Source organism: Eubalaena glacialis, chromosome 11, assembly GCF_028564815.1.
Source record: "Eubalaena glacialis isolate mEubGla1 chromosome 11, mEubGla1.1.hap2.+ XY, whole genome shotgun sequence".
NCBI lineage: Eukaryota > Metazoa > Chordata > Mammalia > Artiodactyla > Balaenidae > Eubalaena > Eubalaena glacialis.
Window position 1 is genome coordinate 71,051,254 of NC_083726.1, and position 12,997 is coordinate 71,064,250.

Sequence of the window (12,997 nt, forward strand, 5' to 3'; positions counted from 1 at the left end):
ATGGCATGAGGCTAAGAAATACTTCATTTAAGCAATGAATTCTCTCCTCTATTCAAATCTGAAATCGCATCAGTTTAGTTTTTTGTACTCTTAACTCTAAAAAATGCTGAAAAACAAAAGTTACTTGTGTCCTTCCAAGCAGTAGTCCAGTTTTTTTTTTTTCCTTTGAGGGTGAGGTCCATTATAGTAGCTCCGTATGGTGTCAGTGGATTCTTCTGAATGCATGCTGTGGTCAAAGGATCAGTCAGCCACTGTGGATTATTGAACTGTAGAAAATGATATTTATCTGAAAGAACTTCTTGCTAAATTGTGTTGCATGAAATTTGTTTTCAGGAATTTTTTTCAGGTTTAGAAGTAGGAAGTTTTCCGAATATGGTTTATATTTGTGAAATTATCACTGGAAAATGTTTGCAGGAGCCTTATTTTATAGACTAAACATTTTCAGCGGAGGTTCAGATAAGTTAAACTACATCCTGACATCTTAGTCTGCCTAATATTGTGCCCTGCACAAAATACACATTAAGTTATTATTATCTCCATACAAAGGAGCCGTGTCTTTTTTGTGAAAACATTCAATGAGCTGTCAAAATTCAACTGCTAAAGCATAAAATGAGGGTCAATATAAGTAAGCGATGTAGATATGCATGATGTTCTTTGTAAGTTAAAAAAATATAAAAATCCTCTTTTAAGTCAGTGGTTGCCACTTATACACACAAGACCGAAAACTAAATTTAAAGGTGCCACTAGAGTCAAATTGTTGCAAGAGTTTATAAGAGGAACTTGAGTCTAACAGGTGAACTAAGTTCTTAGCTTTTGTGGGCTTTAAGTGTTTTAAAATTCATGGTGAAACCATATTCTGCAGAGACATATTTACTGTTAGAGAAAAAAGCAACCACTGACTCTGTGAATCCTGCAGAAATAGAGATCTCAATGAAAAACCTGAATTTTTACCCTTACACTGTCACAGTTGCGAACAGCCATGAGGCCCCATGTAACACTCAATATGACCTCCAATCCCTTCTGGAATAACAAAGAGTATAAAAACCAAGCTCACAAATTAAATAAATACCCTTAAACGTTCTCCCCACTTTATTAATGTTGGCATCCCAGCTCTTGGTTGTGGTCAGGCTCTGCTGTTTTATGGCTTGGCCTTGCGGAGTTGAGAAAGCCCTGAGAAGTTGCCAAGTCCTTCTCCATCCCGTGGAGGCAGCACGGGGAGAGCTCAAAGGCTGCAGTCAGAAAGAAGTGGGCTTAAACCTGCTTCACCACTGACTTCGCGTAGCAGCTCAGGCAAATGACTTAACATCTCTTAGCTAAGTCCCGGGCCCTCAGCCCTGGTGCCTCCTTTGTAGAGCTGTTGCGAGGAATAAATGTGTGGAACATGTTCTGTGAAATTTTACAAATAACACAAAATCTTTGTACAGATAAGACAAGTGAGAGGAGAGGCTAAGACAAGGTTGTCTAAGTAAACTGTAAGCTTACATGATCAGTTTCCCAAAACACCTCTCCACTGAAATATAATCAGGAGTCAACAAATCAGCAAATGTTTGGATCCCCAAGCTGTAGTAGGGACGGCAGGTATAAAGATGGATAGAACCCAAACTTGGAAATTATTGTTGCTTTGAGGGAGATTATGCATACAGCGTAATTTCAATATTTAAATAATGTTCAAAAGCAATGTAGTAGTAGAATAGTTTGTGTGGTAAATTTTATAGATATTAAGTATGTTTAAGTCAGAAGAGAGAGCTATCAATTCGGATGGAGTATCTGGTCATAGTTTCTACAAGACTTGAATAGGTATTGCAAAATAAAGAACATCTATTTGTATAGTTGTATAGGTGCTCCAGACCAGGCAATGTTAAAAATACTTCTTGCATATATTTTCTATCTAATGCATGGTATAATTTTGCTCTACTTTGCGATTTTTACATAATTTGATATTTGTTAGTTAATTATTCCAATCGTTTGGGCTTCTTCGTAGTGCTCTGTGACCTGTGGCTCTGGAGTTCAGCAAAGGGATGTGTACTGCAGACTGCGAGGCGTTGGTCGGGTGGCGGAAGAAAAGTGTAATCAATCCACGCGGCCTTATTTTCAGAGACAATGTTGGCGTCAGGACTGCATACAGTACCATTGGGTGGCGGGAGAGTGGCTGGATGTGAGTATTGTCAAGTAAACTTTCAGACAACCCTTCAGTGAAAGAATGTGTTCTACATTTCGTCATTGTATTTCTAGTGTTCAACGTCATGTAAGAAAAGAGAGACACATCGGCAAGTGAAGTGCGTGGGTGCACAAAACATGCAAGTGAATGAAAGTTTCTGCGATCCTTCAACCAGACCTATTGCAATCAGAAAGTGCAGAAACCCTCCCTGCAAGTATATTGTGGTAACGGGAGACTCATCGCAGGTAAGGCAAAGAAAGGAAGTTGAGAATTTTCGCTCCTGGAAAACACAACTGAATTTCAAATGTGACCCAGTTGAAACTGGGTCTAAATTTGAACATGGGAGCAGATGATGGTGTGCATATTAATCTAAGGGATAAAATCGCTGGCAGTTGGATGATGCAAATAGAGTAATAGCGACATGTATGTTAAACTCTGGTGCAGTTCTGAAGCGGTGACAACTTTGAAACCGACTACCAGGGACGATTTGGCATCTGTCCCTGCATAGTTGGCTGCTTTAAAAAATTTTTCTCTTCCGGTTTTATTGAGATATAATTGACGCACAGCCCTGTATAAGTTTAAGGGGTACAGCATATATCTATCTCTGTCTATCATCCATCTATCTATCTATCTGTCTATCTATATCTATCATCTATCTATCTATCTATCTATCTATATCTATCTATCTATCTATCTATTTATCTATCTATCTATCTATCTATCTATCTATCTATCTATCTATCTATCTATCATCTATCTATCGCTTCTTTATTCATCTATTTGTGGAAACTTAGGTTGCTTCCATATCGTGAATGTTGTAATCAATGCTGCAATAAATATTGGGGTGCATATATCTTTTTGAGTTAGTGTTTTTGTTTTCTTCAGGAAAATATCCAGAAGTGGAATTTTGCTGGATCATATGGTAATTCCCATTCACAATTTTTTGAGGAAATGCCATAATATTTTCCATAGTGGCTGTACCAATTTATACACCCACCAGCAGTGCAGGAGGGTTCCCTTTTCTCCATATCCTTGCCAGCACTTGTTTTTTTGTTGTCTTTTTGATTATAGCCATTCTGACAGGTATGAGGTGATATCAGAGTTTTTGTTTGAAATTCCTTGATGATTAGTAATGTTGAGCATTTTTACATGTGTCTGTTGGCCATCTGTATGTCTTCCTTGGAAAAATATCTATTCAGATCCTCTGCCCATTTTTAAACTGAATTGTTTGCTTTTTTTGATATTCAGTTGTGTGAGTTCTGTATATATTTTGGATATTAACCCCTTATCCGATATATCATTGCAAATATATTGTCCCATTCAGTAGGCTGTCTTTTCACTTTTTTGATAGTTTCCTTTGCTGTGCCAAAGGTTTTTATTGTGATGTGGTCCCATTTGTTTGTTTTCGCTTTTGTTGCCCTTGCCTGAGGAGATGTATACAAGAAAATACTGCTAAGATTGGTGTGAAAGAGCATATTACCTATGTTTTCTTCCAGGAGTTTTAGGGTTTCAGATCTTACATTTAAATCTTTAGTCATTTTGAGTTTATTTTTGTATATGGTGTAAGGAAATCATCCAGTTTTATTGTTTAGCACGTAGCTGTCGAGTTTTCCGAATGCCATTTATCAATGAGACTCTCTTTTCCCCATTGTATATTCCTAGCTTTGTGTTGTAGATTAATTGACCATATAAGCATGGGTTTATTTCTGGGATCTCTGTTCTGTACCATTCAGCTATGTGTCTGTTTTTGTGCCAGTATCATACAGTTTTGATTACTATAGATTTATAATACAGTTTGAAATCCAAGAGCGTGGAAACTCCAGCTTTGGGTTTTTTGGGGGGGGTTTTTTGTTTTTTTTTTTTCTTAAGATTGTTTTGGCTATTCCAGGCCTTTTGTGGTTCCATTCAAATTTTTGGATTCTTTGTTCTAGTTCTGTGAAAAATGCCACTGGTATTTTGATAGGTTGCATTAAATCTATAGATTGCTTTGGGTAGTGTGGACATTTTAACAATATTAATTCTTCCAATCCATGAGCATGGTGTATCTTTCCATTTACTTGTGTCATCTTCAATTCTTTCATCAATGTCTTATAGTTTGCAGAGTACAGGTCTTTCACCTCCTTGGTTAAATTTATTCCTAGGTATTTTATTCCTTTTGATGCAATTGTAAATGGAATGGTTTTTAAAATTTTTCTTTCTGATAGTTTTTTGTTAGTGTATAGAAATGCAACAGATTTCTGTGTATTGATTTTGTATCCTACAACTTTAGTGAATTCATTCGTTAGTTCCAATAGTTTTTTGGTGGAGTCTTTAGGGTTTTCTATATATAATATCATGTAATCTGCAAATGGTTACAGTTTTGCTTCTTCCTTTCCAATTTAAATGTCTTTTGTCTCTTTTTCTTGTCTGACTGCTGTAGCTAGAACATCCAAAACTATGTTGAATAAAAGTGGTGAGAGTGAGATCTTTGACTTGTTCTTGATCTTAGAGGAAGGCTTAGAGGAAAAGCTTTCAACTTGTCATCGCTGAGTGTGATGTTAGCTGTGGGTTTGTCATAATAAACTTTATTATATTGAGGTATGTTCCCTGTACTATTGAAATAATCATATGATTTTTATCCTTCATGTTCTTAATGTGGTATATCTGTTGATTGATTTGTGGATATTGAACCATCCTTGCATCCCTGGACTAAATCGCACTTAAATTTGGTTTGCTAATATTTTGTTGAGGATTTTTGCATCTATGTTCAGTGATATTGACCTGTATTTGTGTGTGTGTGTGTGTGGGTGTGTGTGTGTGTGTGTGTGTGTGTGATATCTTTGTCTAGTTTTGGTATCAGGGTAATGCTGGCCTTGTAGAATGAATTTGGAAGTGTTCCTTCATTGGCAATTTTTTGGAATATTTTGAGAAGGATAGGTGTTGACTTTTCTCTAAATTTTTGATAGAACTCGCCTGTGAAGCCATCAGGTCCTGGACTTTTGTTTGTTGGGAGTTTTTAAATCACAGTTTCAATTTCAGTGCATGTGATTGGTCTGTTCATATTTTCTATTTCTTCCTGGTTCAGTCTTGGGAGACTGAACATTTCTAGAAATTTATCCATGTCTTCTAGGTTGTCTAATTTGTGCATTTCTAGAAATTTATCCATGTCTTCTAGGTTATCTAATTAGTTGGTGTATAATTGTTTGCAGTAATCTTTTATGATCCTTGTATTTCTGTAGTGTCAGTTGTAACTTTTTCTTTTGCATTTTCACTTTCTTGATAGTGTCTTTTGTGCACAAATGTATTTAATTTTGATGAGGTCAAATTTATTTTTTTTGTTCACTTGTACTTTAGGTATCATTTCTAAGAAACTATTGCCCATCCAAGGTTACAAAGATTCACACTTATATTTTGTTCTAAGAATTTTTTAATTTTAGCTGATACGTTCAGGTCTGTAATCCACTTTGTATTAATTTTTGTATATGATGTGAAGGGTCCAACTTTATCCTTTTGCATGTGGCTATCCAGATGTTCCAACACAATTTTTGGAAAAAACTGCTCTTTCCTCATTGAATTATCTATTACTGAAGAGTTATTTTTGAACTCTGAATTCAGTTCCCTGATCTACGTGCCTATCCTTATATCGGTACCACATAGTCTTGGTCTTATAGTAAGGTAGTTTTATAGTAAGTTTTGAAATCAGGAAGTGTGAGAGAACCAATTTTGTTTTTCCTTTTCAAGATTATTTGCTTATGCTGTGTCCCTTACATTCATATATAAATTTTAGGATCAACTTGTCATATTCTGTGTTAACTCCAGCTAGGATTTTGTTAGAGATTACATTGAATCTTGATCAGTTTGGGGAATGTTGCCATCTTAATAGTGTCTTGCAATCCATGAATTGACATGTCTTTCCATTTATTTAGCTCTTATTAATTTCTTTCAAGGATGCTTTATAGTTTATAATTTTCATTGTACAAATCTTACACTTTTTTGGTTAATTTTGTTCCTAAAAATTTTATTAATTTTTTATGCTCCTGAAAATGGAATTATACTCTTAATTTCATTTTCTGCTCGTCCATTCATAATGTGTAGAGATAGAATTGATTTTTGTATGTTAAACACATTTATTGAGCCCAGTTCTTTTTTTATGTGGATTACTTAGCGTTTTCTATATACAGAAGTATATCATTTGCAAATCCAGGTGGTTTTATTTCTTCCTTTAAATCTGGGTGTCTTTTACTTCTTTTTCTTGCCTAGTTTCCCTGGCTAGAAACTCCAAAACAACGTTGAGTAGAAGTGGTAAAAACAGATATCCTTCTCTTTAGAGGAAAACTTTCAATTTTCATAATTGAATAGGTTAGCTACGGATTTTTTTGTAGATTCTCTTTATCATACCCTCCTATTCTTAGTTTGCTTGGTGTTTGTATCATGAAAATGTGTTAGAATTTGTCAAATGCTTTTTTTGCATCTATTGAGATGCTCATGTGGTCTTTATGAGTCTATTTGTATGATGTATTCCATTGATTGATTTCACATGTTGAAACAATGTTACATTCCTGGGATAAATCTTACTTTGTCATGGTGTATGATCCTTTTTATTTGCTTCTGGGATTGTTTTGCTAGTGTTTTGTTGAGGATTTTTGCATCTATATTCATAAGAGATATTGGTCTGTAGTTTTCGTTCCTTGTTATGTCTGCCTAGTTTTGCTATGAGGGAAATACTGGCCTCATATGACAAATTAGGAAGTGTTTTTTTCTATTCTATCTTTTGGAAGTGTTTTGGAGGGGGAGGGTGCTAATTCTTCTTTAAACTTTTGGGGGAATTCACCAGTGAAGGCTCTGGTCCTGGGTTTTTACTTGTGTGAAGTTTTTTGTTTATTAATTCAATCTCTTTACTTGTTATAGGTCTACACAGATTTCTACACACAGATTTCTACACAGGTTCTCCCGTCTTCCCAGAGTTTGTTGTTACTGCTGTTTGTTGTTGTTTGTTTGTTTGGTCAGTGACTTTTCTGAACTAACGGTAAAGTCTGTATTCTTTGTCTCATGTGGTCACTAAAGTCTCTATTTGATTAGTTTTCAACTAATGACTGGATAGTGGTTTCCTCAGATACTTGGAACCAGTAATCTCCAGTCTTTGCCAAGGGGCTCTGTGTGCATGTGTGGGCATCTTCAACACTAGATGAGGCAGTTGACAACTCTTCCTTAACCTTAACTTCCTGCTTGAGTAGAGCCTTGACATCAGCCAGAAATGAGAGTGTAGGTACTTCTCAGATATTTCCTAAGCTTGCACACAGCCCTAGACATGTGCACAACCTTATGTATGTCCATAGCTTTCTAGTTATCTATGACTCTGTTGGAGCTTTTAAAGCTCCTGTGGACATCTCCTTTCCCAGCTTTTCCTTTTAAGCTTTTTTTGGTAGCCCATTGCTTGCCTGACTGTTATCCACTTCCTCTGGAAGCTGCAAAGTTAAACAATAGCCTTTAATTGTGTTCAAAAATGCCTCCAAGGAGAAGGCTTTTAGCACTGGGCAAGCGCTGGGTAAAGTCAAACAGAGACTTGCAAGTGAGGTCTTTCAGAAAACCACAAAACAGTTCAAATAATGACAGTTCTCTGGAAATGAGGCTTAGAAAGATGTCCAATCCCTCTGGTGGCTTCCACGCTTTTGTTTTTCACTATGTCTACAGGGCTATTGATTTTCAAGCCTCCTATAGAGCTGAAGAGGGGGAATGGGAATAGGGCAAACTAAAACACACAAAGCTCACTCTTCTTACTGAGATTTAGCCTTATTTCTTTAATAAATGCTTCCTGGATTGCTGCAAGCCTTTGGTTAATTTACAGAGCTCTGAAAAAGTTGATTTTCACAAGTTTTGTCAGTTTTCTCATTGCCTTTATAGAAGAGAACATTTTCAGATGTCCTTGCTCTACTGTTTTCACCGATGTCACTCACCCCTTGGGGTCTGCTTTGATAGATAGATATTTCTCCTCATCATAGGTTATATTTTCCTGCCTCTTTGCATGCCAGTTAATTTTTTATTGCATGCCAGGCATTATGAATTCTACTTTGTTGGCTACTGGATAGTTTTTATTCCTATACGTATATTTTGAGCTTTGTCCAGAATGCAGTTATTTTGTCTGTAAGAAGTGTGATCTTTTCTTGTCTTGCTCTTAAGATTTTTTTATGGGAGACCAGTGCGTTGTTCAGTCTAGGGTTAGCTATTCCTGTCTACTGTGGCAAGAGCACCTTTTGAGTACTCTATCTATTGCTGCATGTATATAAGGTTTTCCAGTCTGAATGAAGGGAACAGACACTATATTTGGTCCTGTGTGAGTGCCAGATACAGTGATTCATATGTCATTTATTTATTTAAAAATATTTATTTATTTATTTATTTATTTATTTATTTATTTATGTTGCACCAGGTCTTAGTTGAGGCACACGATATCTTTGTTGTGGCATGCGGGATCTTTAGTTGCAGCATATGGGATCTTTCAGTTGTGGCATGCGGACTTCTTGGTTGCGGCATGTGGACTTTCAGTTGTAGCATGCATGCGAGATCTAGTTCCCCGACCAGGGATCGAACCCAGGCTCCCTGCATGGGAGCACGGAGTCTTACCTACTGGACCACGAGGGATGTCCCCATATGTCTTTTAATTGGTTCATCCCTTGGCCTCAGTTGGTGTTCTCACATGTTTGCACTGGTCAGAACTCTGCTGTCCCCTTGAGATCCCTTTCCTTGTTTCAAAACCTGGAAACTCTCTCAAGACATTAAGCTGGAGCAATTATAGGGTCACTTTGTTTGTTTCCATCTCCCAGGGATCACTGTCCTTTATTGCCTAATGTCCAGTGTCTTAAAAGCCATTGTTTTATCAATACATATTTTGTTCAGGTGTTTTTGTTGTTTTAGGTCAGATGGTAACTCTATTCCTTGTCACTCCTTTTTGCTGAAGTCAGAAATCTATTTGCCCATTTTTTTCTCTGGATCGTTAATTTATATCTAAATCACTTACCTATTCTAGTCAAATGGTAGTACACATCACATTGTATGTATAGAGATAAATACATGCTAAACTTATATAGAGTTACAAGTACATTAAGACTAATAAATGTCCTTTATTTCAGGTAAGAACCCTTGATATGTTTCATTTCTCCAAAGCTGTGCTTATCAGGAGATAAATTTTCATTCAGTTAAGCTATTCTTTGTAGTGTGACCAAGAAAACAAACAAACAAACGAACAAACAGAAAAAACATAGGCACTACAAATAGACAATCTATCCTGAATCTGGATCCTTTCCATCCTGGTACAACTCTGCGAAAGTTGCCTAATACCTCTGAACTTTGTTTACCCATCTGTAAATGAGGCTAATAAATAAGATTGTTGTGGGGATACCATAACATAGTATATATTAAGCACCTGGAAAGTAGTGCTGCTTAACCCGGGTTAAGTTTAAGGGCATCTTCTTCTCCCTTCATAACATTGTATTTTTCAGTGTGCAGGTAACTGTGGATTTAGTTACCAGCAAAGGATTACATACTGCATTGGGATCCGATCTACTGAGAAATACAAGCTTCGTGAGCTGTGGCCTATAGACTATCAAGAATGCCCTGTGCTGCCTTCCCCTCAGGTTTACAAATGCAATTTTAGAACCTGTTTGCATATGGCCACTTGGAAAGTTGGAAAATGGAGCAAGGTCAGTATATAATTATGAATTTAAAATCTTCTGAATAAGACTTTCTAGTTGTGGGATGTCTAGTATTCTGCACGTCTAACTAGCTATCAGAGTTGTCTCATACCCCTATTGTCTGTCACTTTATTTATCAGTTATCATCTCTTTTTCTATGTTTGCTGTAACCTGCCTTAAGCAGAGACCATAACTAATACTTGTTTCTGTTCCTCAGAGAGCCTGGCACAGTGGCTTGCATTTTGAATAGATGCTTAAGCAATACTTATTGGTTAAGTGAACAAGTAAATAAATCTAATGTATGAGTAATACAGGTTATTTGCACCATATTCCATTTCCAATTTAATTGATAGAAAGCAAGTAAATATTGCTTTGCAAACTTAGCATACAGCAATGAGTAAAAACTCAGTAGTCTGAATAACCGTCATTAATCAATATTTATCAAGTATTTACAATATACTGCTGAGCTAACTATACAAAATAAATGGAAAGAAGCCAGTAGCTGAGAAAGAATAGATTCAGTTTCTTAAGGATTAGCCCCACCTGTGACTCTCTAGCCTCCAGGATATTTTTGTGTCTGCAGTAATTCTAACCATTATTGATCATCAGTTTGTTCCAAAAGGACCTAGTTTGAAAAGAGGAGATATGTATTTACTGACCTTATTATCCATTATATGCTTTACCTTCAAATTTTACTCTGTTCACAGTGCTCTGTGACTTGTGGAGTTGGGATAATGGAGAGAAGAGTGGAATGCATAGCTGACAATGGTTGGTCCAGTGACTTATGTTTAAAGAGTTTAAAACCAGATGCTCAAAAGAAATGTTATGTCCATGACTGTAAGTACTAGACTTCAAAAATCTAGAACCTAAGCGTTCCTAAGAAGTTTTAATTAAAATCTGAAAATAAATATTTAGAGTAGTCATACAGTCCACAAAATGAAAGGTCTGTTTTTTTTCAGAGTATAACAATATTGGTGTAAATGAGTTAAATTCATGTTGTGTCTGTAATTTGTTCATTGTTGATAAGTTGTACTCACTTGTCCTTGAAGGTAAAACATTTACCAGCTGTAAAGAAATCCAAGTGAAAAACAACATTACCAAGGATGGTGACTATTACCTTAACATTAAAGGAAGAATAATAAAGGTATTATGAAGACAGTTCCTATTTGATTTTAACATTGACTGTTGACTTTGAAAAAAGCTTTTCTAGATCTTTGCATTTTCTCTTTAGATCTACTGTGCTGGCATGCACTTGCAGAACCCCAAGGAATATATATCACTGGTCAAAGGTGAAGAAGACAACTTTTCTGAAGTGTATGGCTTTAGGTATATGCTGTGTTTTGCCTTATCTGTGCATTTTTATGGTCCTTCAAGAGAATGAGAAGTTCCAGAGTTCAGAGTGGTACTTGAATAGCTCCCAGTGGGACAAGTAATTTAGGAACACATGGACATATTAGGACCTAAGCCAGATGTTGTCCATGCCTGTTCAATAATAAAGATTTGGGCATTAACATGTACTCACAGAGAGACTGACTAAGAAGGATACTATGGGTGAGCAGTGAGACAACAGAGGAGGGAAGAATTTAAGACCTGTGTGTATTTTCATAGAAATCAAATTAATTCCAGTAACAAAAGCTAGGAGAACTACAGCTGAATTATTTTCCCACAAACTGGTCTTGAATTTCCCATTGATCATTTTGTATTTCTTTGACATTTAACTTGTTGAGTAATTTTTACTTCTTTCATATTTAACTTGTTGACCCCAAAATATTGAAGAGTGTGTCTTTTACCTTCCCACTTCCAAAGTTTACCATTTATCTGCATTATGGTCTAATAACGGTATCTAATACTAAAATATTTTAATGTTGTTACAGACTGCAAAATCCATATGAATGTCCTTTTAATGGAAGCAGGAGGCAAGACTGTGAGTGTAAAAATGACTACTTGGCCGCTGGACACACTGTTTTCAGCAAAATAAGAATTGATCTTAATTCCATGCAAATTAAAAGTAAGTGCTGAATCTCTATTTGTAAAATGAAAAGTATCTGTTTGCTAATGCAAGTCTAACAATATACTATATGGTATATGTGGTAGCTAGGGTATAGAGAAGGGCCTAGCATTGTACAATAATTACTTAGAATTTTTTTTAAAAAGTTATTAGCTACATAGTTCCAGTGCAATGATACAGACCATGGGAACCCTTAATAAAAATGTAGTGGTAATGACACTGTCATTAGTAAAGATAGTAAGAATACTGTCATAGTAAAGATACTGCCCTTCCAAGATATAACCCTCTACCTTAAAATCCTCAATTACATTAAAAATAAGGAAGTTAATATCCTCAATGTAGTTGTATAAGCTTTTTTGCAAGGGCTTAAAGTAATAATTAACATTAGTTTCAGGTGACAGTTTGTCTAGTATTTTCTTATACTTTATCTCATTTGATCTTTTTAACAACCCTATACTAGATAAGGCAAAATTTCATCACATTGTTGCAAGTGATGAAATTAAGATGCACTTATAGAATTAAGTGATTGGCCCAATTCATACAGTTAGTAACTGGCATTGTACGGAGATAAAGTCCCACCCACAGATCCCAGATTATGGACCTGCTGCTTTTCTAGGAAGTAATTTATAGTACAGTCAAGTTAAAGTAAATATACTTTATGAAACCTAACATACACTGAGCATCAGGCAGTCTGCCGTCCAAAAAATTACATAGTGACATGAAAAGGCAAAGAAGTTCATTTCAGAAGCAGAAATTCTAAATCACAATTGAATCACCAGTGCCTAGCACAGTACCTAAACCACAAAAAGAAACAAAACAATGTTTGTTGAGACAGTGAATGCATGAATACATAATCTCTAAATCAGTCATATGATGGTGAACTATTATTGTCAGTAATAGTGGCTACCATTTACTGAACACCCACAATTACTGCAGTGGGGAAGTATTATACTGCTTTGGTTATGATCATAGACTCTGGAGTTAGATTGCTGGGTGTAAATTCTCTGCATCCAATTACCAGTCATGTGACCTTGGGCATCTCTCTCTTAAAGCCTAAATTCCCTCATCTCTAAAATAAGATGCCTCTCAGGTTTTTTTCTTTCTTTTTTCTGCTTTCTTTCCTTTTTTTTTTTTTTTTTTTGGTTAGGATTAAGAGATAATACT

General features: G+C 35.9%; 1 protein-coding gene across 1 annotated transcript in view; it reads left to right on the top strand.

Annotated features, from left to right (window-relative positions):
* The window catches only part of ADAMTS20 (ADAM metallopeptidase with thrombospondin type 1 motif 20), a 205,735-nt gene that overhangs the window by 156,857 nt on the left and 35,881 nt on the right, over window positions 1-12,997 (top strand). Inside the window, exons 30-36 of the mRNA XM_061204404.1 lie at window positions 1,982-2,155; window positions 2,233-2,403; window positions 9,634-9,834; window positions 10,533-10,662; window positions 10,875-10,969; window positions 11,057-11,151; window positions 11,700-11,833. Of these exons, the coding sequence (XP_061060387.1) occupies window positions 1,982-2,155; window positions 2,233-2,403; window positions 9,634-9,834; window positions 10,533-10,662; window positions 10,875-10,969; window positions 11,057-11,151; window positions 11,700-11,833 (1,000 nt within the window). The remainder of the gene's footprint in view (window positions 1-1,981; window positions 2,156-2,232; window positions 2,404-9,633; window positions 9,835-10,532; window positions 10,663-10,874; window positions 10,970-11,056; window positions 11,152-11,699; window positions 11,834-12,997) is intronic.